Below are 25,590 nucleotides of genomic sequence, written 5' to 3' on the forward strand. Positions count from 1 at the left end.
ACAATGTTATAACATTTACTTATGTGTCACGATCTGCCTGTGTTTTGGGATTATGAGTTTGAGTTCTGTTTGCTTTCTCTCCAGTGCCATGTTTTCACTTGCTTTCTTTCAATTCATTCAGAATGATCAATTTCTTTCTTGTGTTTATATTACATCCTGGGATTCCTGAGTTAGTTGTTGTAGTTGGTATTTCCTTGTAGATCTGTTTCTCCCTGTTAATGTTATTTAGTTGGTTCCATTGTTTACCTATTTCTGTCCTCTTAGATGTTTTCTTATTCCCCTGGATTCTCTGCTCATTAGTGTTTGTTTACCACCCTCCCTGAGTTGCTTGCATTCCCTCTTCCACCAGTTGTTCCTGATTCTATTCTGATTAGCTCTCTGTGTTCAATGGTCCATTCTCCACCCTTGCTCAGTATTTCTGACTCTGGTTTTCTGTTCTTCTCACGGGACCATACTGCTGATTTCCAGTTCCATGTATCTGTGTTCCAGTTTGTATTCCAACCCAAGTTCCATCCTGTAAGTTTATTCCGTTTTCATAATTTAATTATTTATTTACTCACCATGCGGCTCCCCTCCTCCTGTATGCACTTCGGTCCTGCTTCACCTCCACACACCTTGACATTATGATTAGTTTTTGTGTGGATTTATTATTCTTTATATCCTAAAATCCCCCAGAAATCCAATGCACAATTTATATATTTCTAGGTAATAGGTGTAGATGTAACTTACACATCTGCCCCAATAATGATAGAAAGTTGGTTTAAAGACATTTTTTCAACATATGATTTGAAAAAAAAAAATAGTTTCTGTTGCTTGAGTTTTGAAACATGATTTAGAGAAAACACAGCGAAAAAATAACTTAGCATTTAGTAAAATACTTAAATTCCGAATTTCAAGAAAGCCGATGCAAAATGGTGGGCATGGCTTGGAGATCAGGTGACTATAGCTGACCAACCAGAACAGACCAAGCACCATCTCAGGGATCAGTCTTTTACATTACTATTGTGTTGGTGATGTTTCATGTGTTCTATCACACATCTATCACAATGGTTTTGTCTTTGCAGTAGAAATATATTAATACAACAGCTTTATAATTTCTCATTTGAATTAGGGACCTATTATTCAACCTGTGTGAGATAACCAAGCATCACCTGACCTCTGTCACAACAAGCACCACAGGCATCTTTCACTTTTTGTAGTCCAATCTCAGCTTTATTTGTATTGTACAATAAGAAATAGTCAACATTATTACAGGGTATTTTAACAAACAACAATTTCAACAATGACAAAAAAAATATTATTGTAGACATTTTTATGAAACAGTAAATGAAAGCTGCAGTAGGTAACTTTAAAAAAAATGTATTTTTAACATATTTACACATCACTTAGCACTTTAGTTAGTTATTTTAATTTTAATTTTATTCTATTATTACTACTTGGTTTTGCACATAAACCTTGTTCTTCCTTGATTGTATATTTCCTATCTGCACCCTACTCATGTAACTAAGAGCTACTGTAACAAGTTATTTTCTCCATTGTGAGATCAATAAAGTCTATCTTATCTTACAATCTTACACAAAAAAAATAATGCTCTTCTTGCTCCTCCCAGTGGTCCTGCTGCCATTTGAAATACACTGCTTTCAGTCAGAAACAACCAATTAGAGCCAGGTGGAATGTCTTAGCAGTGTCACTCATGCTCGTGTACGTGCTGCCCACAACCTCCCCCACACAGTGCGTACCATCATTCTAGCTGAAAATTGAGAGTATGCTGCAGCTGTGCTAATGTTTTGAGGACCAAGTTTGTAGTCAAAGTATGGGCAGGTCATAGTAAATGTAAAGCATATCGTTGATGTTTCGTTCCTACCAGTGAATGTGTAGCTGTTTATCCACCGCCATCGGTGGCCCTGCTTACTAGCCTGCGTGCTCACAGCAGGCTTCACTGAGGGGGAGATGGTGTGAAGAGAGGGCCTGTAGCACAGCAGAGAGCAAGTAAGGCGTGTTTGTTCAAACTTTCAGGCTACATCCACAAGTTTCTCAGAACTCCTCACTGCAGCTTTAAAAATCTGTTCATTGTTGGCATGGTGCTTGGTAGTGTCTGCCCTGTTGCACCTGTGGGCAGAGGCTGGGGTTGCGTTGCACGGGGCCCTTGCCTTACCATCGTGGTGCGCTGTGCTTTGGGGGGCAGGATGCGGCAGGGGTACTTTGAGCGGGGCTGTGTGTGGAGCTTGCACTGTATGGGTGTGACTTTGTCGGCTTTTGGGGGATGGAGCTCAACTGTGGGGATGTGCCCCTGTGGGGAGAGGATTCATGGCATTTGGGTTCGGGGGCATGTGTTCGATATCTGTGTCCTGGTTGGGGGTGGCCCTGTGGGGAAATTTATGTTGGGGTTCATGGGGTTGTGATCAGAATTCATTGGGGGGTTGGAACTGTTTCATCCTGTGGCAGCTCTGGTTGGCGGGCTCGTTTGGACCAGGTAGACCCCTCTTTTGTACATGGCCTTTCTCCGGACGGGGGTCTGGGGACTGGGGTCGGGGCGGGGGGGTCGGGGTCCGGGCCGGGGTCGCTCAGGTTCGGGCGGTGCCAACACTAGTCTGGACTGGTGCTGGGGCGGTCTGCCTGTCTCCAACCCCAGAGGAAAGGGTGTTTGACATAATTTAACTGCCTCTTGGCATTCAGCTCATCGTTTGTCTCATTTGTTGTAAATTTAATGCTGAAATACTAGACAGATACTAGACAAATACTATTTAGAAACACTTTCTCGTTTAATGGTTTTCTTTATGTTCATGACTATTTACATTGTACGTAGATTCTCGGTGAAAGCATCAAAACTGTGAAAGAACACATATGGAATTATGTAGCAAATGAACAATTGTAAAAAAACTTTAAATATGTTTTATATTTTGAATTCCTTAAAGTAGTCGCCCTTTGCTATGATGACGAAAATATTCACCTTTGGGCATCTCTCAATGAACCTCTGGGACGTTCTTTCAAAACTCTTTTGAAAACCATTTCAGGTGACCACCTCATGAACCTCATGGAGAGGATGCCCAGAGAGCAAAGCAGTAATCAAAGCAAAGGGTGGCTATTTTATAAATATCTAAGATATAAAAATGTGTAGAGGTATTTCACACTTTTTGTTTACTTTATAATTCCATGTGCGTTCATTCACAGCTTTGTTACCTTTGGAGAGAATATAAAATGTAAATAGTCATAAAAAAAGGGTCCATTAAGTGAGAAAGTGTATCAAAAACATTTGACAGGTAGTATATATCATGTCGTACTTTTTAAGCAAACATTTAGATAATTATATACCTCCTCTGAGCTTAATCCTATCCCATTGACTCTGTCATACTACCTTCGTCAAGTCACCAAGTCCTGGTTATAATGAGATAATTAAACGCTTTAGCAGGCTTTTGTCTGCGATGATAGAGGTATGGTGAAACTTTCTGTGATTTCAAAATGATACTATATTAAGTTATTAGAATGGATGTTAATTGAAAACACATTATTGTAACATTGAGTATAATGGTTTGTTTTTAGTTACTTTTGTAATAATTGTTTTGTGCAGTCACTGTTTTAAATATATTCTATTCTAACACCATTTTTGTGTGTTTGACTTTTGACCCACTTCATGTATTCTTAGGAGAAAGGAAATTGGAGGGCTATAAATAAAAATATTGATCCTCTTCCTATTGTCCTTTATCCCCACACAAATCCAATTAAGTTTGGGATTTCATGAAACATAGGCCTCTCCCTTTGTTTCTCGGTATCGCAAAGTATCATCATTTTCACAAGTTCTTAGATTAGCAACTGTTAGGTCCAACTCTGCTCCTTTGTCACAGGAAAGAATTGCAAGGCTTCTCCCACAGAATAGCAGAGACACATGAGAGCTTCTCCACAGCTGAGTTCAGATCTTTGCAGTGCCAGGGGGCATTAAAGAGATTATACTAAAGACCAACAGAATGACTGAACTCCTAAAATGTGTGTAATTTGCATTAATATTGTGTACACAGAGTTGTGTATATTCTGAAGCTACTGTGGTATATCTTGTTAATTACGTTATGTTATAGTATGTTAGGAATTATAAACAGAAAATTACCAAATTATCATTTATCCCGTATAAGCACTTTTAAAGACCATTTATGAAAACTAATAAACCCTATTCTTTCATTTATGACCAGTCTTAGTAATATTTTTAACCCTTGAAAATGTCAGCAACTACTTTTTTGATGTTACGGTAACAAATAACTGCGATAAAATGCATGCGTTGATCTGTGAAGAAGAAAAAAACAAAAACCAAAGTCAACTCGGAGCATAAAAATACTCAATCACAGGACAAAAGACGTGACCAAATAAAGGAGGTCATTTGTGCTCAGTGAACACTGATCTGGCTATATAAGAAGGAAGGCAGGGACGCCTCCAAGGACTGTCAGGCAACCAGACAAGGTGAGTGAGTTACAGTCTTTTATTAACAGGAGAAGAGCCAACAGCTTCAAAAACAATGCAGGGCATGGACACTTACTACCAGGGACAAAGTTACTGTGTGTTTGCCAGTAATTTACTGTAGATTAGTGCATTTACAACAGTAAGGTTTGTAAACAATCTGCTGTCTGAAATATTTCTTTCTTCAGAACCCCTTACAGGACCATCTACAGCTGTTCTTCTGGGCTGAAGGGAGAAGGTAAACTATTTTGGTATATCAGTTTAACATTGTCAGAGGAAATTCCTTTTTATTTATTAATACCATTGAAATTCTTTGGTCACTAACTCGTTCTGCATCCTTTGTGCTGTTTCAAGAATTTAACTTGTACATTCATCTCATTCAGTAGATGTGTGTTATGATTTTTGGTAACTTGGCATTCAGTATTTTAAACACACTGGACTCTTTGAAGGCCAACTACTTCCCTCATTTTCATCTAGAAAAATCATTAAAACATAACACAGGTCACAATGCATTGGGCTTTTACTAAATGGTTCAGGTTTTTAATATAATTTACTGTTTTCATAAACTCACAGTTTGTTTAAAATTTGGCTTTTATTTTTCAACTTCTTTACCTTCTTTACCTCCAAAGAAAATTCTTCCTCCCTTTTTAATATCACCTGATGTAAATCTCTGAGCAGGTTTTCCTAGAAGCACAAATTGAGATCAATGAATTCAACTCAATGGTATCTCCACATTTCAAACATTACAAGAATGAAATCTGCATGTCTGTTTACTTCAAACCACAAATGCCCTTATGTGTGCAAAGTATTATAGGGTTAATGTAGTATAAGGAATAGTCTTTTATGGCAACATTTAGCTTTTCCTTTTGAACATCCGCAGCTTCAGTTTAATCTATTAATTCTGCTTATATTTCAATATTTGTAGGAGGTTTTATTGTAAAGTTTTAAGTATTTTAGTCATTTTGTTTCTTTTTATAATTTAACCACATTTAGATTTGTTCTTTACTTCAGTTTTTTTCTGCTAATGTATGACAATACCTTCAGTTTATATAGTTCATAATGCATTTTCAAAGGAAAATAAATTTTTCTAGTTCATTTAAATGTTGCTATGAGTCTGACTTACAGTAACTCATAAAAAAAGAGAGTGAAAGGGTAACATATTTTGAATAGCAATTATGTGTATCATTAGATAGTGGTATATTTAGTTATGTTTTAATTAAAAATAAATAAATAAAAAAAATTGGGTTTGTTTTGGTTGTCAAAGATTTATTAAATTGATCATTTAATAGTGTCTATCTGTCTAATTTGACTCATATATTAATGAAAGTATTGGACTGTGTCTTCATCTTCCAGTAAACCGTCATCATGAGTGGGGATGCAGAAATGGAGTGTTTCGGCCCTGCGGCCATATTCCTCCGCAAACCAGAAAGAGAGCGAATTGAAGCCCAGAATGCTCCCTTTGATGCTAAAACCGCCTACTTTGTGTCCGAGCCCAAAGAGATGTACCTTAAGGGGAAACTCAGCAAGAAAGAGGGCGGCAAAGCCACTGTGGAGACTTTGTGTGGAAAGGTGGGTGTCACATTTCTGAATGCCAACAGACAAATATTTCATCACACAGTGCATCTGCTGTCCTGCTGACAACAATCATAAATATCTTGATTTTAATAAACTCTCTTTGGAAAAGCTCACATTTTAATTTTATTCTCCATAATATACAAATAAGTTGTTTTAATCCTCTGTCTCTAAGACTTTGACACTTTTCTCTCTATATCAGAGTATCACTGTGAAGGAAGATGAAATCTTCCCCATGAACCCTCCAAAGTTTGATAAAATTGAGGACATGGCCATGATGACCCACCTCAATGAGCCCGCTGTGCTGTATAACCTCAAAGAGCGCTATGCAGCATGGATGATCTATGTAAGTTAGTCTTTATCTGAACATCTGTAGCTGAAACGTATGACTACAGGAAAAACTTGCATTATAAATGATCGTCTGTGACCCTGCAGACCTACTCTGGGTTGTTCTGTGTCACTGTGAACCCCTACAAGTGGCTGCCAGTGTACGATTCAGTGGTTGTTTCAGCATACAGGGGGAAGAAGAGAATTGAAGCTCCACCCCACATCTTCTCCATCTCTGATAATGCATATCAGTTCATGCTCCAAGGTATAGACCTTTCTATAATCAGTACATAAACACAGCAGTCACATCTCAAACATGCACCTCTAACATTTGTGCATCATTTTTCATCTCACAGATAGAGAAAACCAGTCAATCCTGATTACGTAAGTGCCAAATATTTTAGAAAATGTGTAATTTCCAACATTCATTGCATTAGTATTTTTCTACTTAAATTGTATATCTTCAAACCAGCGGAGAATCTGGTGCAGGGAAGACTGTGAACACCAAACGTGTCATCCAGTACTTTGCGACAATCGCAGTAGCCTCTGGAAAGAAAGCTGAAATAGCTTCAGGGAAAATGCAGGTTAGTGACGTTGCACAGCAACAAAATGATGTGAACAAGTAAACCAAGAAGTGTTCAACAGATGAGATAAATGTTGCCTCCAGGGTTCACTGGAAGACCAGATCATTGCAGCCAACCCACTGTTGGAGGCTTATGGTAATGCCAAGACTGTGAGGAATGACAATTCTTCCCGTTTTGTAAGTTAAAGTTGAAACTCTCACCTGTTTCCATTCATGGCAGCAGAGTTTTCATTAAGATGTTTTCCTGTTTCCACACAGGGAAAATTCATCAGAATTCACTTTGGTTCAACTGGAAAGCTGGCTTCTGCTGATATTGAAACATGTAAAACTTTGTGTTTAAATCTTCAGTAATGTTAAAAAAGACATTTCCTTATATTGATAACAACCTGCATCCACACAGATCTGCTGGAGAAGTCTCGAGTGACGTTCCAGCTGTCTGCTGAGAGGAGCTACCATATCTTCTATCAGCTCACAACAGGCCACAAACCTGAGCTAATAGGTTAGAAACATAATATTCTTGAGATTTCACAAGTTAACAATTTCCTACCACAGGCTGTGTATATACAATGTGTTTTATTTTTGGTATATTTATGGAAATATATTTTATGTTTTCTTTAGAGGCTCTGCTGATTACCACTAATCCTTATGACTATCACATGATCAGTCAAGGTGAAATCACTGTCAAAAGCATCGACGACGTTGAAGAATTCATCGCTACTGATGTAAGAAATATTTAAGTAGAAATGATCATTACAAACATAAATTTTTTTTAAAGTCTTTAAGTATTTTTTTTTTGTACTTGTATGAATTGATAAATTTATTATCTTGAATTAAATACAGACTGCGATCGACATCTTGGGATTTACTGCAGAGGAAAAAATCAGCATGTACAAACTGACCGGAGCTGTGATGCATCATGGAAACATGAAGTTCAAGCAGAAGCAGCGTGAAGAGCAGGCCGAGCCTGATGGCACAGAGGGTGTGTAGGACTCTGTGCATTTTCTGTTCAATCCCAACAGTACTTTTACTCAGCTGCTCTCCAACTCAATGCTTTTTTGGATTTGTTTGCTTCTTAGTTGCGGATAAAATCTCATACCTCATGGGCTTGAACTCTGCTGACTTGTTGAAGGCTCTTTGTTATCCAAGAGTGAAAGTCGGTAATGAGTTTGTTACCAAAGGCCAGACTGTCCCCCAGGTAAAATATTCTTATTTTGATGTCCTTTGATGTACTCTTTAAGCTCAGACACACAGATTTCTTTTACCAGATCATGTTCTGATAAAACAGTGATCCATCACTTACACCTTTAACCCCAAGGTCAACAATGGAGTGAGTGCTCTCTGCAAGTCTGTCTATGAGAAGATGTTCTTGTGGATGGTCGTTAGAATCAACGAGATGTTGGACACCAGGCAGCCAAGGAACTTCTTTATCGGTGTCTTGGACATCGCTGGCTTTGAAATCTTTGATGTCAGTAACATATGGATTGACCTTTAAATCAGTAAACCAGCACAGTAAACATCTAACAGAGTCTGTGTTCTTACAGTTCAACAGCTTGGAACAGCTTTGCATCAACTTCACCAATGAAAAACTGCAACAGTTCTTCAACCATCACATGTTCGTCCTGGAGCAAGAAGAGTACAAGAAAGAGGGAATTGAGTGGGTGTTCATTGACTTTGGCATGGACTTGGCTGCATGCATTGAGCTCATCGAGAAGGTCAGCATCATGCTCAAACAGACACTGACCAACACAGAAAATCATTTTAATTCCCTGAAATCTATTGTTTTTAATACATTTTTTTCTATCCTGACAGCCAATGGGAATCTTCTCCATCCTTGAAGAGGAGTGTATTGTTCCCAAGGCAACGGACATGACCTTCAAGAGCAAACTGTATGACCAACATGTGGGGAAAAGTGCTCCCTTCCAGAAACCAAAGCCTGCTAAAGGCAAAGCTGAGGCTCATTTCTCTCTAATGCACTATGCTGGCACTGTGGACTACAATGTTCTTGGCTGGCTGGAAAAGAACAAGGACCCCCTGAATGACACTGTGGTGCAGCTTTACCAGAAGTCTTCTTGCAAGCTTCTGGCTTTCCTGTATGCAACCCATGCCTCAGGAGAAGGTATACATTCTTTGTTTATATATGCATTATAGGGGCATACTGTTTCTCAACTTGTTGTGAAATAGAACATTTTTTGCTGATATAAATTTTTTATTAACAGCAGAGGGTGGTGCCAAGAAAGGTGGCAAAAAGAAGGGAGGCTCCTTCCAAACAGTGTCTGCATTGTTCAGGGTGGGCTGTAGGACAGTCTCTCATTGCATTTGAGTTTTTTGACTTCATCTAACTGAAACCTCATTCCTCTTCAGGAGAATCTGGGCAAGCTGATGACTAATCTGAGGAGCACACATCCACATTTTGTGCGCTGCTTGATTCCCAACGAATCTAAGACTCCAGGTACATCAATGTTTAACATTCTTCAAGATCTACTAGTATCATCTTCAGGAAAATAAAGTTTATTCAACCTTTGTGACACAGGTCTGATGGAGAACTTCCTGGTCATCCACCAACTCAGGTGCAATGGCGTGCTAGAGGGTATCAGGATCTGCAGAAAAGGTTTCCCCAGCAGGATCCTCTACGGGGACTTCAAGCAGAGGTACATAAAATGACACCTTTACACACTGTGAAAAGTGTTTGATTTATCCTCATTTCTACAGCATTTAATTTTTGGATTTGCTAAGGCTTGTGGCTCTGAATGCTTATTTTCATTTTCATGACTGAAATCTGGAACAATGTTAAAATGCTTGAAAGAACAAAAAGCATGTGAAAGTTGTCAAGAGCAATGGTGTTTGCTATGTAATACAAAACTCTCACATAAATTCATGGAACACAGTTCACCCAAGACAAAAGTAAGGAGTGATTTGTCCATTCAGGAGGAGGAAATCAGGAGAAATGTCCACAGCAGTAAATCAGACCTAGCCCTAAAAAACTGACAACCTGTGGAGGGATTTAAAATTACTTAGGGGTGAGCCCAGTCTGCCTCTAGTTTCCAGTGGCAAATTACATATTGTTCAAACAATGTAATTCAAAACCAATCTAAGTGCATTCAGATTGAGATTGTAATGTATCTATTTTCTTTTTGTTTCTGACCAGCATAGTTTCTCTACTGTGCACAGCTATGCATCACATGCCTCCCAACAACTCAATCAGTAGAAAGGCCTACAAAATATTAGTGAGCCACCTAGTGGTTGCCCAAGTCTTATTTTTCCCTACATAATCAGTCCAGATTTTACTAATGAGAATTTAACTACAACACAGTAATGTAGCTGTCCAAATTTCCAAAGACGTCTGCCACATCACTCAAAGTCAATAAGTCCTTCTGCAGTAAGTTTTCCCATAGCAACATGTCGTTTGGTCCTACAAATTCCCTTTAGACTAATCTTGTACATGTTGTGGATGGAAGAAAAGTTAAGACACTGATAATCAAACTGCTGCTGCAGTCAATCACTCTCTCCCTCAGCTGCAGTTGATAAGAATTATTAACAAACAGAAGGATAATATAGTGCGATTTGTGGATACATAAAAACATGAAAACCACTGTAAAGGGAAACATTTTCTCATTATGCTATGAATTTTGTTTTGTTGTCTTCCCGGGTTTGCTTTCATGGAGTTCACTTGCATTACCTGCTGTAGATGATCTTTGCAGCCGCTCTGTGCTCACTCCATCCTTTTTCTGTGTCGCCACACACCCATTTATTATATTTCTGTAGGTCTTTAAAAAAAAATCAAAAAGATTTCCAGATGGTATGTTATGTTCCATATGAAGTAATGCTTTTCCTATTTTAGCAGGCGTGAATTAAAAGACTAATTGTTTCAGAAAACGTTTAGAATTTGCTTATGTGATTTGTTAATGTTTCATACTTTTAACATTATCAGATTTTCTTGCTGTAAAATATGATATGTGCCTTTGAATATGGTTGACTCTGACTGAATGCATGAAATCTTCACTTTTAGATACAAAGTATTGAATGCCAGTGTCATCCCTGAGGGCCAGTTTATCGACAACAAGAAGGCTTCTGAGAAACTCTTGGGCTCTATTGATGTTGACCATACTCAGTACAAGTTTGGGCACACCAAGGTAAATGTTTTCAATGCTTGCAAAGACATAAAAATAAAATAACTGCTAAAGACCAATACTCTACAGTTCTAAAACGTTTTACCAATTTTTGTGCATTCAGGTGTTCTTCAAGGCTGGCCTGCTGGGAGTTCTGGAGGAGATGCGAGATGACAAACTGGCAGAGCTGGTTACAATGACTCAGGCTCTCTGCAGAGGATTCGTCATGAGGCGCGAGTTTATCAAGATGATGGAGAGGCGGTAAATGTATTTTTTTGCTGATCTTTTCTAGATCTTCAGAAGGCATAATTCAATGCTTGAGCTAAATTTCTGTTTTATCTCCTCAGAGATGCCATTTTCACCATCCAGTACAACATTCGCGCATTCATGAATGTCAAAACCTGGCCATGGATGAAGCTGTACTTCAAGATAAAACCTCTGCTGAAGAGTGCGGAGACAGAGAAGGAGATGGCCCAAATGAAAGAGGACTTTACCAAGACCAAAGATGATCTGACAAAAGCTTTGGCTAAAAAGAAAGAACTGGAGGAGAAGATGGTTTCTCTGTTGCAGGAGAAGAATGATTTATTGTTACAAGTGCAGTCTGTGAGTGTCATTATTTGATTAGGCATCCCTAATAATTATCGAATATTCATGCACTGATTTTATCAATTAAAGACCTTTTGTTGGCTTTTAGGAAGGTGAAAACCTGTCTGATGCAGAGGAAAGGTGTGAGGGGCTCATCAAAGCGAAAATTCAGCTTGAGGCGAAGCTCAAAGAGACCAGTGAGAGACTGGAGGATGAGGAAGAGATAAATGCTGAGCTGACTGCAAAGAAAAGGAAACTTGAGGACGAGTGCTCCGAGTTGAAGAAGGACATTGATGACTTGGAGCTGACTCTGGCCAAAGTGGAAAAGGAGAAACATGCCACTGAAAACAAGGTTGAACTGTGGTCTTTATTAAGTCATTAATCATTTCTATGGACATTTAAAAGGTTGTGGTCACTAAAGTTTATGGAACACTTTACAGGTCAAAAACCTTACAGAGGAAATGGCCTCCCAAGATGAGACCATTGCTAAACTGACAAAAGAGAAAAAAGCCCTCCAAGAGGCACATCAGCAAACCCTTGATGATCTGCAAGCAGAGGAAGATAAAGTCAACACTCTGACCAAGGCCAAGACAAAGCTGGAACAGCAAGTAGATGATGTAAGTATTAAGAAATGTCTTCAATAACCACTCTATTATTATAAAAATTTGTCATGTAACAAATAAAACTATTTAATCACCAGCTTGAAGGCTCTTTAGAGCAAGAAAAGAAGCTCCGTATGGACCTTGAGCGAGCTAAAAGGAAGCTGGAAGGAGACCTAAAATTGGCCCAGGAGTCTATAATGGATCTGGAGAATGACAAGCAGCAGTCTGAGGAGAAGATTAAGAAGTAAGAATTGCAATATGTTGAATAACTTAGAGGAAAATAAAGTTTGAAAAGTACAGCTGAGGCAAAATTAAAAAAAATCTTCCCCATCTGCAGAAAAGACTTTGAGATAAGTCAACTCCTAGGCAAGATTGAGGACGAGCAGTCTCTTGGAGTCCAGTTACAGAAAAAGATAAAGGAGCTTCAGGTGTGACTAGATGTCTTTGTTGTATGAAAAGAACATTTGAATATTCTCCAGACTTTTTACTCATAACCTTGTTTGTTTCAGGCTCGTATTGAGGAGCTGGAAGAAGAGATTGAGGCTGAACGAGCCGCCCGGGCTAAGGTAGAGAAGCAGAGAGCTGATCTCTCTAGGGAACTTGAGGAGATCAGCGAGAGGCTGGAGGAAGCTGGAGGAGCCACTGCAGCTCAGATCGAGATGAACAAAAAGCGTGAGGCTGAGTTTCAGAAGCTGCGCCGTGACCTTGAAGAGGCCACCCTGCAGCATGAGGCCACGGCTGCAGCTCTTCGCAAGAAGCAGGCTGATAGCGTGGCGGAGCTGGGAGAGCAGATCGATAACCTCCAGAGAGTCAAACAGAAGTTGGAGAAAGAGAAAAGCGAATACAAGATGGAGATCGATGACCTCTCAAGCAACATGGAGTCTATTGCAAAAGCAAAGGTCAGAATTCTGGATTTAACCAAAGAACAAAATACATGACCATCAAGTTGTTTTGATCAAAATAGCTTTTTTTATCAGGGAAACCTGGAGAAGATGTGCAGGACCTTGGAGGATCAGCTGAGTGAAATCAAAGCCAAGAATGAGGAGAATGTTCGTCAATTGAATGATATCAGTGCACAAAAAGCTCGACTCCAAACTGAAAATGGTATGAACTTCAATGTTTATACCAAATCTGCATAAAATGATCATTAGCATGATCATTTTCTCTGTTCAGCTGAGAGGGATTTCTGGGATTTTCTGAGAAGTTTGTCTTTTAAAACACACATATTTGTATGAATATGTTTGTAAATGTAACACATATTGACTGTAAAAGAAAAAAAAAACAAATGCTGCAGGCTTATTGATAGAGGCAGTCTTAAAGATGCCCCAATTAGAATTTTGTGGCCAATTTATGATCTCAGGTTCGTGTAAAGTTGTGATGAGCAAATACTGGTTTTAGCTTATGCCGATTTCTTTTAAATTCTACAATATAAAAACACAAAAAAACACAATTCTAAATATTTTTTACAAGCCTTACTTCCATGAGTGGTCAATGATTATTTATTTTATATTATATTGTTATTATTTATATTGCTGAGCAGAGCAACTTTTCTGCGCTCTGTTCAGTCTTGGATGTTATCTGCTGAAGTTCTTGCTCTCTCTCGCTCTCCGGCAGCCTGGATGAACCACATTCATGTTCCGACATGTAGTAGAAAATACATTTTACCTTGAAATAGCTTCTTACATCTCTGTGCTTTCTATGACTTCACTTTAAAAGCCTCACTTTTACACAAACGTTTCTAATGTACAGTCCTCTTTTTCAGTAACATGCTCCACAGCAGAATGTGTTGTTCTTACCATTACTTTGTAGAGATTAAGTGTGGTGTGTTAATGGATTTTCTTATATCTTGTGCTTGTTTATTGTCTCAAAAAGGGGAATTTGCTCGACACCTGGATGAGAAAGAAGCTCTTGTATCCCAGCTGACCAGAGGCAAACAAGCTTACACTCAGCAGATTGAAGAGCTGAAAAGGCACATAGAAGAGGAAGTGAAGGTAACAATCTTAGAGGAATAAAAAGCTCGACAGAAATGACTTAAATTGACATGAATGGCATTAGGTATTCATTTTATTCCTGTTTGGCTCACAGGCCAAGAACGCTCTGGCTCATGCTGTTCAGTCGGCTCGTCATGACTGTGATCTGCTCAGAGAGCAGTATGAGGAGGAGCAGGAGGCCAAAGCTGAACTGCAGCGCTCTATGTCCAAGGCTAACAGCGAGGTGGCTCAGTGGAGAACCAAGTATGAAACTGATGCCATTCAACGCACCGAGGAGCTGGAAGAGGCCAAGTGAGTCTTTCATTTTTCCTTGTTATAATTAAAGATGCAGAGAGAAATCAGCTCGTGACCAGGATTGACTAAATTTTTTAGCTTGATTGACCCTGACCAATGACCAGCCAGTTGGATATTCAAAAATCCAGTAAACGCACTATACCTAAGTGGTACCAGGCCACGGTAACAACATTCTTCAGTGTGGGAATTATTATTGTATGAAGAACATTTAATGCTGGCTATTTTTAAACGTGTTTAAAATATCAGAGAAAGCATACAAGATATGTGAAGCAATTTAAAAATATACTTATCTGTAGTTTATTTAGATGATGAGAGTCAGTAGATAACACAAAGGCTGAAATGAGCACAGAAAATTTGCTCTGTTTGGTTTTTTTGAAATTTCAACCTCCGTCAGTCTTGAACACATTACATTTGGAAATGTCACTATGGAGTCATTATGTAAATCTCCGAGTTAAGATACAGGTCTACATTCTATAGGAAATCCAAACAAAGGCAGCCGTGTTAGTAATACTACCCCTGCTAATTATAACTAGAACATTAGATGCTAATGTCAGATTAAAATGACAACCTTGTAATCATTTTGAATTAGTTTTTTAAATTCTTAGTAAAACCCTGTTTTCCACCTACTCTGTCACTTATGCAGATATTCTTTGAAATGTTGTTCTGGTATCATCTTATATAATAGTTTTTAAACTGAAATCGGAATAAGTTAAATTTCTACAAAAAATTGAGATTCAAAATCTGCCCTCAAAAATCTGATCTGTGCCGCTCTGATTGTTATGATTTTTAACTGCAAAGGAGTTGAAGTTTTAAAATCAAATATTGTTTGCAGGAAAAAGCTCGCCCAGCGTCTTCAGGATGCTGAAGAGTCCATCGAAGCTGTGAATGCAAAGTGTGCCTCTCTGGAAAAGACCAAACAAAGACTGCAGGGTGAAGTGGAGGACTTGATGATCGACGTGGAGAGAGCTAATGCTATGGCAGCAAATCTTGACAAAAAGCAGAGGAACTTTGACAAAGTACAAAATATTTTGCTTAACCAAGAATAAGTGATGAACGGTAAAAAATAACAAAAGAAAAGCCTAAAAGTTTGTTGTACCCTCAGGTCCTTGCAGAGTGGAAGCAAAAGTATGAGGAGAGCCAGGCCGAGTTGGAGGGAGCTCTAAAAGAGGCTCGTTCACTGAGTACTGAGTTGTTCAAAATGAAAAACTCATATGAAGAAGCTCTGGACCACCTGGAAACCCTGAAGAGGGAGAACAAGAACCTGCAACGTGAGGCAACTACCTATTTTTCCACAAAAACACAAGATTTCTGTTAATGTTGAAGTTGCTTAACATTGATCTGATTCTACAGAGGAGATCTCAGACTTGACTGAACAACTTGGTGAGACAGGAAAGGCAATCCATGAGCTAGAAAAAGGAAAAAAGATTGTGGAAAGTGAGAAGTCTGAAATACAGACAGCTTTGGAGGAAGCAGAGGTAAAGTTTTCTTCTCAATTGTTATCTTTAGTCTACTTCATTTTTCTTTAAGTAGAGCGAAATCCTAAACTCAAGACCAAACGTTTTAGTATTAAAACATATCTATCAGAATGCTTTTCTGTTGTTTTATAAATCTGTTTCACATCTTCACAGGCCACCCTAGAACATGAGGAATCTAAGATTCTCCGTGTCCAGCTGGAGCTCACCCAGGTCAAGGGTGAAATTGACAGAAAACTTGCAGAGAAGGACGAGGAGATCGAGCAGATCAAGAGGAACAGCCAGAGGGTGATTGAGTCCATGCAGAGTACTCTAGATGCTGAGGTCAGGAGCAGGAACGATGCCCTGAGAATCAAGAAGAAGATGGAGGGAGACCTCAATGAGATGGAGATACAGCTGAGCCACGCCAACCGGCAGGCGGCTGAAGCCCAGAAACAGCTGAGAAATGTGCAGGGACAGCTTAAGGTACATCCAGTGAGGAGGTGAGCCTACTTTCTAAACATTTTAAAGAATTCATCAATATAAAATTTTTGAAATCCAGGACGCCCAGCTTCATCTTGACGAGGCCCTCAGAGGCCAGGATGACATGAGAGAGCAGGTTGCGATGGTGGAGCGCAGGAACAACCTGATGACTGCTGAGATTGAGGAGTTGAGAGCTGCTCTGGAGCAGACAGAGAGAAGCCGCAAAATTGCAGAACAAGAGCTGGTTGATGCCAGTGAGCGTGTTGCACTGCTGCACTCTCAGGTATTTATCTAAAAAAATATGCTTCTTCAGTTATTTAGGTCAGCCCACAGGATTTATTTTTTATGTGTTTTAATGCAGAATACCAGCCTCATCAACACCAAGAAGAAGCTGGAGGCTGACCTTGTTCAGATCCAAGGTGAGGTGGAGGATTCTGTTCAGGAGGCAAGAAATGCTGAAGAAAAGGCCAAGAAAGCCATCACTGATGTGAGTGATCTTAACTGCTGTCTGTGCAAGAGCTATCTGTATATAAATAGAAACCCTAAGAGCTGAAAACTAACATATTTCTGAAAATTTCAGGCTGCCATGATGGCAGAAGAGCTGAAGAAGGAGCAAGACACTAGCGCTCATTTAGAGAGGATGAAGAAGAACCTGGAGATCACAGTGAAGGACCTGCAGCACCGTCTGGATGAAGCTGAAAATCTGGCCATGAAAGGAGGCAAGAAGCAGCTCCAGAAACTGGAAGCTAGGGTATTCTTTGTATTTTATTTCCATACTTACATCCATCTTTGTTATGCTATTTGTTTTTGAACCTAATGCTTATTCATATATCAGGTGCGTGAGCTTGAGGGGGAAGTTGAAAATGAGCAGCGACGGGGAGCCGAGGCCATCAAAGGTGTTCGCAAATATGAGAGAAGAGTGAAAGAGCTTACCTATCAGGTTGGGAGCTTTTTCCATTTTATCATTTTACAAATTTTCCACAAGGGTGCATTGCAGTACATTTATCATTTACAAACTACAGACTGAGGAAGACAAGAAGAATATTGTCAGGCTGCAGGATCTGGTGGATAAGCTGCAGCTGAAAGTGAAAGCATATAAGAGACAGGCTGAGGAAGCTGTAAGTCACAGGCTCAGTTCACATGCATTATGGCTCAAAAATACATAGTTTTTTTCATGTCACATAACTTGTTATATTTGCTCACAGGAAGAACAGGCCAACACTCACATGTCCAGGCTGAGGAAGGTGCAGCATGAAATGGAGGAAGCTCAGGAGCGCGCTGACATTGCTGAGTCCCAGGTCAACAAGCTGAGGGCCAAGAGTCGAGAGATTGGAAAAGTAAGCAAAACTCCGTCATTGAGCTGATATTATAGTGCAAAAACACTTATCAAGCTCCCAGCTTTTGCTCGGAGCTCCATCTTAAGTTTTCAATTTCAATATAAATATTAATTGTTATTATTTTTTTTTTTATATTTTCAGGCCAAGGAGTCTGAAGAATAAGATAAAGCCCTTAAGGGAGACCGAATGAGAATCATACAATATGATTTTTCATTAAAATGCTCTCATTACATGTTCAACAGTAAATAAATTATTCAACAAATCTGTTGACTGTGAATCTTCTTTGTACAATTAAAAGGTTAATTCCACCAGCCTTTATCACTGCATAGGTCTGATGCAGTGATAAGTTTTTGTTCTGATTAAAAATTACATTTTAGTTCACATATTAAAAATCATAATTTGCATTTACCCAACGACCAGTTTGTTAGGTACACCTTGGTAGTACTGGGTTGGACTATTTTACCTTCAGAATTGCCTTAAAGCTGCAGTACGTAGGTAACGTTTGTAAAAATGTTTTTTTTACATTTTTGTTAAAAGTATCACTATGTCCTGACAGTATGAGACACATGATCTGTGAAAAAAATCAAGCTCCTCTGGCTCCCCCCAGTGGTTTTACTACCATTTGCAGAAATGCACCATTCCTGATCAGAAATATCCAATCTGAGCCAGGAGGAATGTCTTAGCAGTGTCAATCCTGCCCATGTACTCACCGCTCACACCCCTCCTCCACGTGCTCAAGATTGCTGGCGCGCTGCAGCTGTGCCAATGATTTGAGGACCATGTTTATGGTCAAGGTATGGGCAGGTCATAGTCAATGTAAAGCATATGGTTGAAGTTTCATCTCTACCATCTCTAATGTGCCATAGCTGTGCCATAGCTGTTTATCCGCTGTCATTGGTTGCCCTGCTTACTAGGCTGTGCGTTCACGGCAGTATCCCCTTTGGAGGGAGGGCTGCAGCACAGCAGAGAGCAAGGGGGAGGAATCTGTAAGGTGTGCTTGTTCAAACTTTCCGTCGTGATCTGCCTGTAATGGGTTTGGGGTTTTTGAGTCCCTAGTCTGTTTCCTCTTACATTCTTTAGTTTGCTGTTATCTTAGTTCATTCTAGATATAGTCATCTAAACACTATCAGTGTTTAGATGACTTTCCTTATTACTGTGTTAGATGAGTTAGGCTACACTTCCTTAAAGATCAGGTTCCTCCTAGTTTGTTCAGTTAGTCTTACTGTTTGTTTACTTTATTCTGTTCTCTTTAAAGTTTTGTTACTTCCCTGGACTCCCTGCTCATTTTTGTTAAATGGCTTTCCTCCTTCAGTGGCTTTGCATTTTCCCTGTCACCAGCTGCCTCATATAACTCCTGATTAGACTCCTTTGTTCATTGGTTCATTTTCCTACATTCCTCAGTCTTTATACCCTCTGGTTCTCATTGTTCTCCTCCTGACCCATTGTTGACATCTCTGTTTGCATGTCTCTGTGTTTTTGCCTATTACCCTGCCTGTGTTCCCTGAGGTAGAACCTGAGTTAAGTTCCCTTATTAAAGTACCTTTGAACTCATCATGCGGTTCCCGTCGTCCTGTTTGCGCTTTGGTTCTGCGCCACCTCCTCATTCCCTGACACTTTCAGCCTAGTTCACGGTTTTCTCAGAACTCCCTGCTGCAGCTTTAAAGTGCCTGTGACATCAGATTTTTTTATGAGAAATCCAATTACATTTATAGAAACAATATTTTAATACTGCAATGGACTGGCGACCTGTCCAGGGTGTACCCCGCCTCTCGCCCATAGACTGCTGGAGATTGGCACCAGCTTCCCCGTGACCCACTATGGAATAAGCGGTAGAAAATGAATGAATGAATGAATATTTTCATAAAATATTTTAAAAAGTATATTCATGCAGCTGAAATGAACAGTTGAGATTATATGGTCAAAAGTTTCACTAAAAAGGCACTTCCAGACTATTCCTTTGTGCTCTTTTATGATGTCAAAGGGGAACCCTGGCATGCTTCCCCTTCCACCTGTGTGTCTCAAGAAGTCAGGTGAAGAGACAACTGGAGAGACTGAATAGGAATAAGGCTGCAGGTCCAGATCATGTCAGCCCTAGAGTCCTGAAGGCCTGTGCAGAGCAGCTTTGTGGGATTCTGCAGCACCTCTTCAACCTTAGCCTGGCCCAGAAGAAGGTTCCGGTGTTGTGGAAGACCTCCTGTCTTGTTCCGGTACCAAAGAAAAATCACCCATCAGTCCTCAATGACTATAGACCTGTTGCCTTGACATCCCACATCATGAAGGTCCTAGAGAGACTCCTGTTGGCCCACCTGAGTAAGCAAACAGTAAACCATCAGGACCCCCTTCAGTTTGCTTATCGCTGTGGAGTTGAAGATGCCATCATACACCTGCTTCAACAAACCCACTGTCATCTGGACAAAGCCAGCAGCACTGTGAGGATCATGTTCTTTGATTTCTCCAGTGCATTTAATACAATCCAACCTGATTTTCTTTGTCAGAAACTCCAGAAGACTCAGGTGGAGCCTCAACAATCTCCTGGATCAAAGACTACCTGACAAACAGACCACAGTTTGAGACTGAAGGGTTATGAGTCTAACCAGGTAGTCAGCAGCATAGGAGAACCAAAGGGGACTGTACTCTCACCATTCCTTTTCACTCTGTACACCTCAGACTTCCAGTACAAGACAGACTCCTGTCATCTGCAGAAATACTCGGATGATTCTGCAGTCGTGGGGTGGATCAGAGATGGACAAGAAGATGAGTACAGGAAGGTGGTGGACCGCTTTGTGGCATGGTGTGGAAACAATCATCTCATTTTGAACGTGACTAAAACAAAGGAGATGATTGTAGATTTTAAGAGAAACAGGAATAAGTCAAAAACTATTTCCATCATGGGAGAAGAAGTGGAGGTGGTGGAGGAGTATAAATACCTCAGTGTTCACCTGGACAACAGACTAGAGTGGAGATGCAACTGTGAAGCCATCTACAAGAAGGGACAGAGCAGACTGTACTTCTTGAGGAAGCTTAGGTCCTTTGGTGTTTGCAGCAAGATGCTGCATATCTTCTGTAAGTCTGTTGTGGAGAGTGTGATCTCCACCCATCATCTGCTGGGGTAGCAACATCAGAGCCAGGGACTTAAAAAAGCTCAACAAGCTGATAAAGAACGCTGGCTCTGTTCTGGGGACTCCTCTGGAACCTCTGGAGATCATTGTGGAAAGACGGATTCTTCATAAAATGAAGAACATTATGGAGAACCCTGAGCATCCTCTTCATGAGACTGTCCTACAACAACAGAGTGTCTTAAGTCAGAGGCTTCTTCAGATCTGCTGTAAGACGGAGCGCTACAGGAGATCCTTCCTGCCCACAGCCATCAGCATCTACAACGGCTCTTTGAGGAAACCTTCATAATATGAGCTACAACAACATTTAATTTCCCTTTGGGATTAATAAAGTATTTTTGAATTGAATCGAATTGAATGTAAACTGACTGCTGCTACAATGACGGACAATGCAGGCAGTTGCAAAGAATCTGATGTCTCTTTAGATATATTTCCATCACTATCAGAGAAAGACGAAGCAGAGTCAGGAGAAGAAAGTCAGCTTTCATAAAGTGGCAGAGCACAAGTACTGCGGCGTGCGGACGGCCATCTATTGATCAGTCTATTTTTTCCAGATGCCAGAGCACGGCCGCATGAATGATACCACATCAACAGGAAATAGAACAAGCACATCAGCATTTTCAAAATAAGTCACTAAGACAGACTATATACACACGTGTATTTATGAACAATTGTTTACATTAGATCAGTTAGTTCAGTTACTGGGATATACACATTAATTGAGATATTCTAAATCAAACAATTAAACATTAAATGCACTAACCTAAGCAACAAATATAGCTCCGCTGCACTCAGTGAACTCAACCATTGAAGAACAAAACAGGAAAATATCTGGATGCATAAAACTAAAATTGAAGCAGAAAATGAACTGGTTTAAATTCCATAGAATGAGTTGTTTTGGACTTGCTACCGCATTTATCACTGGCTTTTATTGAGATGCACTGAACAGCATGGCTATAGACTCTGCTTCAACATTCTCCTTTGTATGTCAGATATCTTGACCTTTGACATCATTTCTCTTGTGAAATCAGAGGTTTCTTGTTCGAAACAGTTTGCTGAATAGTCCTCTGATCCTAACTGGCTGTGCTTGGTGGGACCAACCCATCTGTAGTGCAGAATAATGGCTGCTGTCGTAGTATTGCTGCCATCACCAGCAATGCACCTTTTCACCATATTAACGTTGTTTTTAACGTGGCTTCTACCTGAAGAGTTTATCATTGACGCTCACACAATGAATGACCGGAAACTTCCCCTTTCACGTCATTTCTGGGCGACTTCGGACTTGCAAAATTTAACATCAAAATATGCTTATTTTGTGTCACAATTGTCTTTTATCATGTCTTTAATCCTAATCTCATGTCAACATGTAATATTAACATGTAATATAATGTTACTGCCAAATTTCTTCTATATTAAGATATTTTATTAAAATTTCTGCATTTGTGGGAAAAGCGTATCACAGGCACTTTAATTATTCAAGACCTTAACTAGGTTTGCCTACAAATTGATGTCTCAGTTTCCTGTTCTTTGTTGACAGGATTGGCACCTGTTGTTATCCTCTACTGCTATAGCCCATCTGCTTCAAGGTTGGACATGTTGTGCCTTTTGAGATGGTATTTTGCATAGCTTGTTTGCCCTGTTGTCTCACATCATTGAGGCATTTTGTACACACACCCACCACTCACTGGAGATTTTGTTTTACAGACCATCCTCTAAATCCATCAGATGGTTGTGCTTGAAAATGGCAATAGATCATGAGTTTTTGAAATACTCAAACCAGCCCATTTGCCCCCAACAACCAATCCAACTTCAATGTCCCTCAAATCCACTTTTTTTTTTAACAAGGCTGAAATTGAAATGCAGACAGACATCACACTTTATGCATCTAACTTTGTCGAGATGCATAAATGCATTTAAATGCATTTAGCCAATCACATGCATTTAGCTGCTGCCATGTGATTGGCTGGTTCACTCTTTGTGTAAACAAGCACTTGGACAGATGTACCTAATAAAAGAGGCCAGACAGTGTATTTAAATTTTATTAAATAATACTGAAGTGAAAGTGTTTTGTAAAAATAATTTTGTAATTATTATCAATAAAAGCAATACATGCAGAATTTCTCAAATCCTTCGTGGTGAAGCGGCCATTCAACATGTCTTTAAATAGCATTTTAAAACAGCTGCCTCCTTTTGACACCTGCTCCTGAATACAAGTCAGCATTTCTGACATTCAGTGTTCCTGTGTTGTGAATAAAGGTCTGTGTTTACCAAACCCACTGGAGAAAGCCAACAGTTTATCAATCTTAGCATGGATCTTTTCATTTCTCACACACAAACATAGTGAAATATATTACTGTGGTATTTTTCTCTAAATATAAAAAGACTACCAAATAGCACTGTTCTGTTCAAACTTAAGATCCTTCCTCTATGTACCTTTTGCCAGTATTACTCTTACACATATATAACATTTGCATTAAGTAAAAGGTCTCTATTGGTTTATCCAACTATATCTGCTCATTCATTTTAGCCTGAGTTTTGAATACGTTTAGGATTTACCACACACAAATTGACACTATCAGTTTTACACACATATAAACTGTTGTAATACGTATGTGTAAAACAAATAGTTAAAGGCAAATTTAATCTGAGACTAAAACAGACACTAATCCTCATCCTAATTAAATGAAAATAAAATATGTTTTACCGCAGAAGAAGTCGTGCCCTGCAGTGAATAAACATCAGTCTTCCTCTATCCTGAATTCTTCATCTTTCCCATGTGTTGAAGTTATGTGGGATGAAGTGTTTGTGTGGCTGGGTGAACCCAGCATGATATATTAAAATGACAATAGGATTCAGCTTACTTTGCCAAACACTGATGCTCTGATATCATAGCTAAATTAGTTGGCATATGCCTAGGTAATCCATGTAAGGAAGCACAATGCCTGATGAATGGAAGGTGTAAGTCATTGAAATAACACTACAGAGAGCTGCCAGGATGGGTTTATGGAGGTATTGAAGCCAAACATCCCATACACTCCAAAGCTTTGAAGGTCGGTGACCTATCATCTTTCCTTCGAGTGCCTTATCCTCCTTAACTGTTTGATACCCTAGCCGACTGACAATCACAGGCCATTCCTTTCCTGACAATGCAAGTTGCATCTTAGATTTTTTTTAATAATGGTTTTAAAATTGATAAACAAACATAAACAAAAAGTGCAATAGTCCAGTCTAGCTTCTATCATAAGAGGTTGATCTCTAAAATCAAACCTTATTTACCTCATAGTGCCTTTGAAAGGGTGATTAACTCTATTGTTACTTCTAGACTGGATTACTGCAAGTCTCTCTATACTGGGAGGGACAACTCTCTACTTCATTGTCTGCGGCTGGTCCAAAACGCTGCTGTCCATCCAGAAAAAGGTGATGTGACCACATTTCTACCATATTGTCCTCCCTGCACTGGATGCCTGTACATTGTAGCACTGTTTTTTTGGTTTTTACATGTCTTAATTGTCTGGCAACCTCCTTACATGTCAGAGCTTTTTTCTTTGCAAAAAAGAAAGGAAGTACTGTTCACCACAATGTAATAATATAAGATCTGAATGAAATCCTTTACTTTCATTAGTTGCATAGCAAACTTAGCATCATGATGCAGTAGGTTTTCAGTGCTCAGCAACAGCACACACATACTGCGCACAGTTCAAGTTAATTTGTCTTAATAATTAAGTACAGTCTACATGTAATCTCTTTAAATACATTTTGCCCTGGCTGTCTTTAGCAGTACATAAAATAATAATCATTTTGTTTGCTATAAATATTCTAGTACTCAGTAGTTCTAAACAAGAAAACAATATTTTAACATAACCTAAACCAATTACTGTCATGCTCAGTTTTTTTGGAGTTATGTTTTGTTTACCTTTTCTTTGTTAAGTGGTTTGTTTATTACTTTCATTTTTTGGGTTCATGTGTTTGGTTTTCCTTTCGATTAGTATTTCCCCAGATTCTGTTTATTAGTCTAGTTTCTTGTTTACCTTCCCTGCTGTCAGCCTCACCTGTGTGTCATTAGTCTATTCTCCTCAGCTCCTCGGTAGCCCTGTTCAACACCTGTTTCATATTTCATCTGATTACCTGTCACCCATTTTCCTTGGTTCACACTCCTTTCTCTCTCAGTATATATGTCAGTTCTACCATTTTTGTTATGAAAGAAAAGAGATTCTCAAATTTACCATGCTGCTTCCAAGCATTTTTCTGCATTCCGGTTCCGTTCCACAACCCATTATGACAATTACCTACAATAAAATTAAAGTCCTTTGCTGAAGGCAGGGACAGAAATAACCATTAAATAATCCAGATTATCTGCACTTTGAGCCTTTGTAGATAAGCCTAAGTGCTTAAGAGTAAAAACAGTCTCTGAGGTCAATACACCATGAAGCACAATTCCTGAATGGAAAATTCACATTAATGATAAAAATTATGCATATATTCTGTGAACTGCATAGTTTTAACATGCAAACAATTTGGTCTTTATTATTATATAATAATTATTATTAAGATTAAAGCTCAACATATCACCATTGCACAAATATGGGGTAAAATAAAAATGTAAAAAATATTTATACACCAAGAACCACCATTCACCAAGCACCCATCATTTTTGGAGTAAGGGTGCCACCGGTACAAGCCACGTCGTATAGGAACTTACT

General features: G+C 39.3%; 1 protein-coding gene across 1 annotated transcript; it reads left to right on the forward strand.

Moving 5' to 3' along the window:
• Nucleotides 1-4,631: 4,631 nt before the first annotated feature.
• On the forward strand, nucleotides 4,632-18,036 carry LOC124856450 (myosin heavy chain, fast skeletal muscle-like). The gene is made up of 40 exons (XM_047346861.1): nucleotides 4,632-4,681; nucleotides 5,797-6,012; nucleotides 6,218-6,361; nucleotides 6,451-6,607; nucleotides 6,699-6,726; nucleotides 6,815-6,926; nucleotides 7,010-7,102; nucleotides 7,184-7,247; nucleotides 7,326-7,424; nucleotides 7,544-7,647; nucleotides 7,766-7,904; nucleotides 8,002-8,120; nucleotides 8,241-8,390; nucleotides 8,467-8,637; nucleotides 8,735-9,041; nucleotides 9,142-9,212; nucleotides 9,287-9,374; nucleotides 9,456-9,573; nucleotides 10,932-11,055; nucleotides 11,156-11,292; nucleotides 11,379-11,634; nucleotides 11,726-11,968; nucleotides 12,057-12,233; nucleotides 12,317-12,462; nucleotides 12,556-12,646; nucleotides 12,728-13,117; nucleotides 13,196-13,322; nucleotides 14,091-14,209; nucleotides 14,304-14,500; nucleotides 15,336-15,519; nucleotides 15,606-15,771; nucleotides 15,854-15,978; nucleotides 16,132-16,440; nucleotides 16,517-16,720; nucleotides 16,799-16,924; nucleotides 17,018-17,188; nucleotides 17,273-17,377; nucleotides 17,460-17,555; nucleotides 17,643-17,774; nucleotides 17,916-18,036. The coding sequence occupies exons 2-40, from the start codon at nucleotides 5,809-5,811 to the stop codon at nucleotides 17,934-17,936; spliced, it is 5,814 nt and encodes a 1,937-aa protein (XP_047202817.1). The 5' UTR covers nucleotides 4,632-4,681; nucleotides 5,797-5,808; the 3' UTR covers nucleotides 17,937-18,036.
• The last annotated feature ends 7,554 nt before the right edge of the window (nucleotides 18,037-25,590 follow it).

The sequence above is a fragment of the Girardinichthys multiradiatus genome, chromosome 20 (genome assembly GCF_021462225.1).
Source record: "Girardinichthys multiradiatus isolate DD_20200921_A chromosome 20, DD_fGirMul_XY1, whole genome shotgun sequence".
In the NCBI taxonomy this organism is placed as follows: domain Eukaryota; kingdom Metazoa; phylum Chordata; class Actinopteri; order Cyprinodontiformes; family Goodeidae; genus Girardinichthys; species Girardinichthys multiradiatus.

Bases quoted from the DNA above. Each gene is read 5' to 3' on its own strand.
- LOC124856450 (XM_047346861.1), top strand. From the start codon at position 5,809: ATGAGTGGGGATGCAGAAATGGAGTGTTTCGGCCCTGCGGCCATATTC. The intron at 11,635-11,725 runs GTGAGTGTCATT...GTTGGCTTTTAG, and splicing joins TATTGTTACAAGTGCAGTCT to GAAGGTGAAAACCTGTCTGA. The intron at 14,210-14,303 runs GTAACAATCTTA...TTTGGCTCACAG, and splicing joins ACATAGAAGAGGAAGTGAAG to GCCAAGAACGCTCTGGCTCA.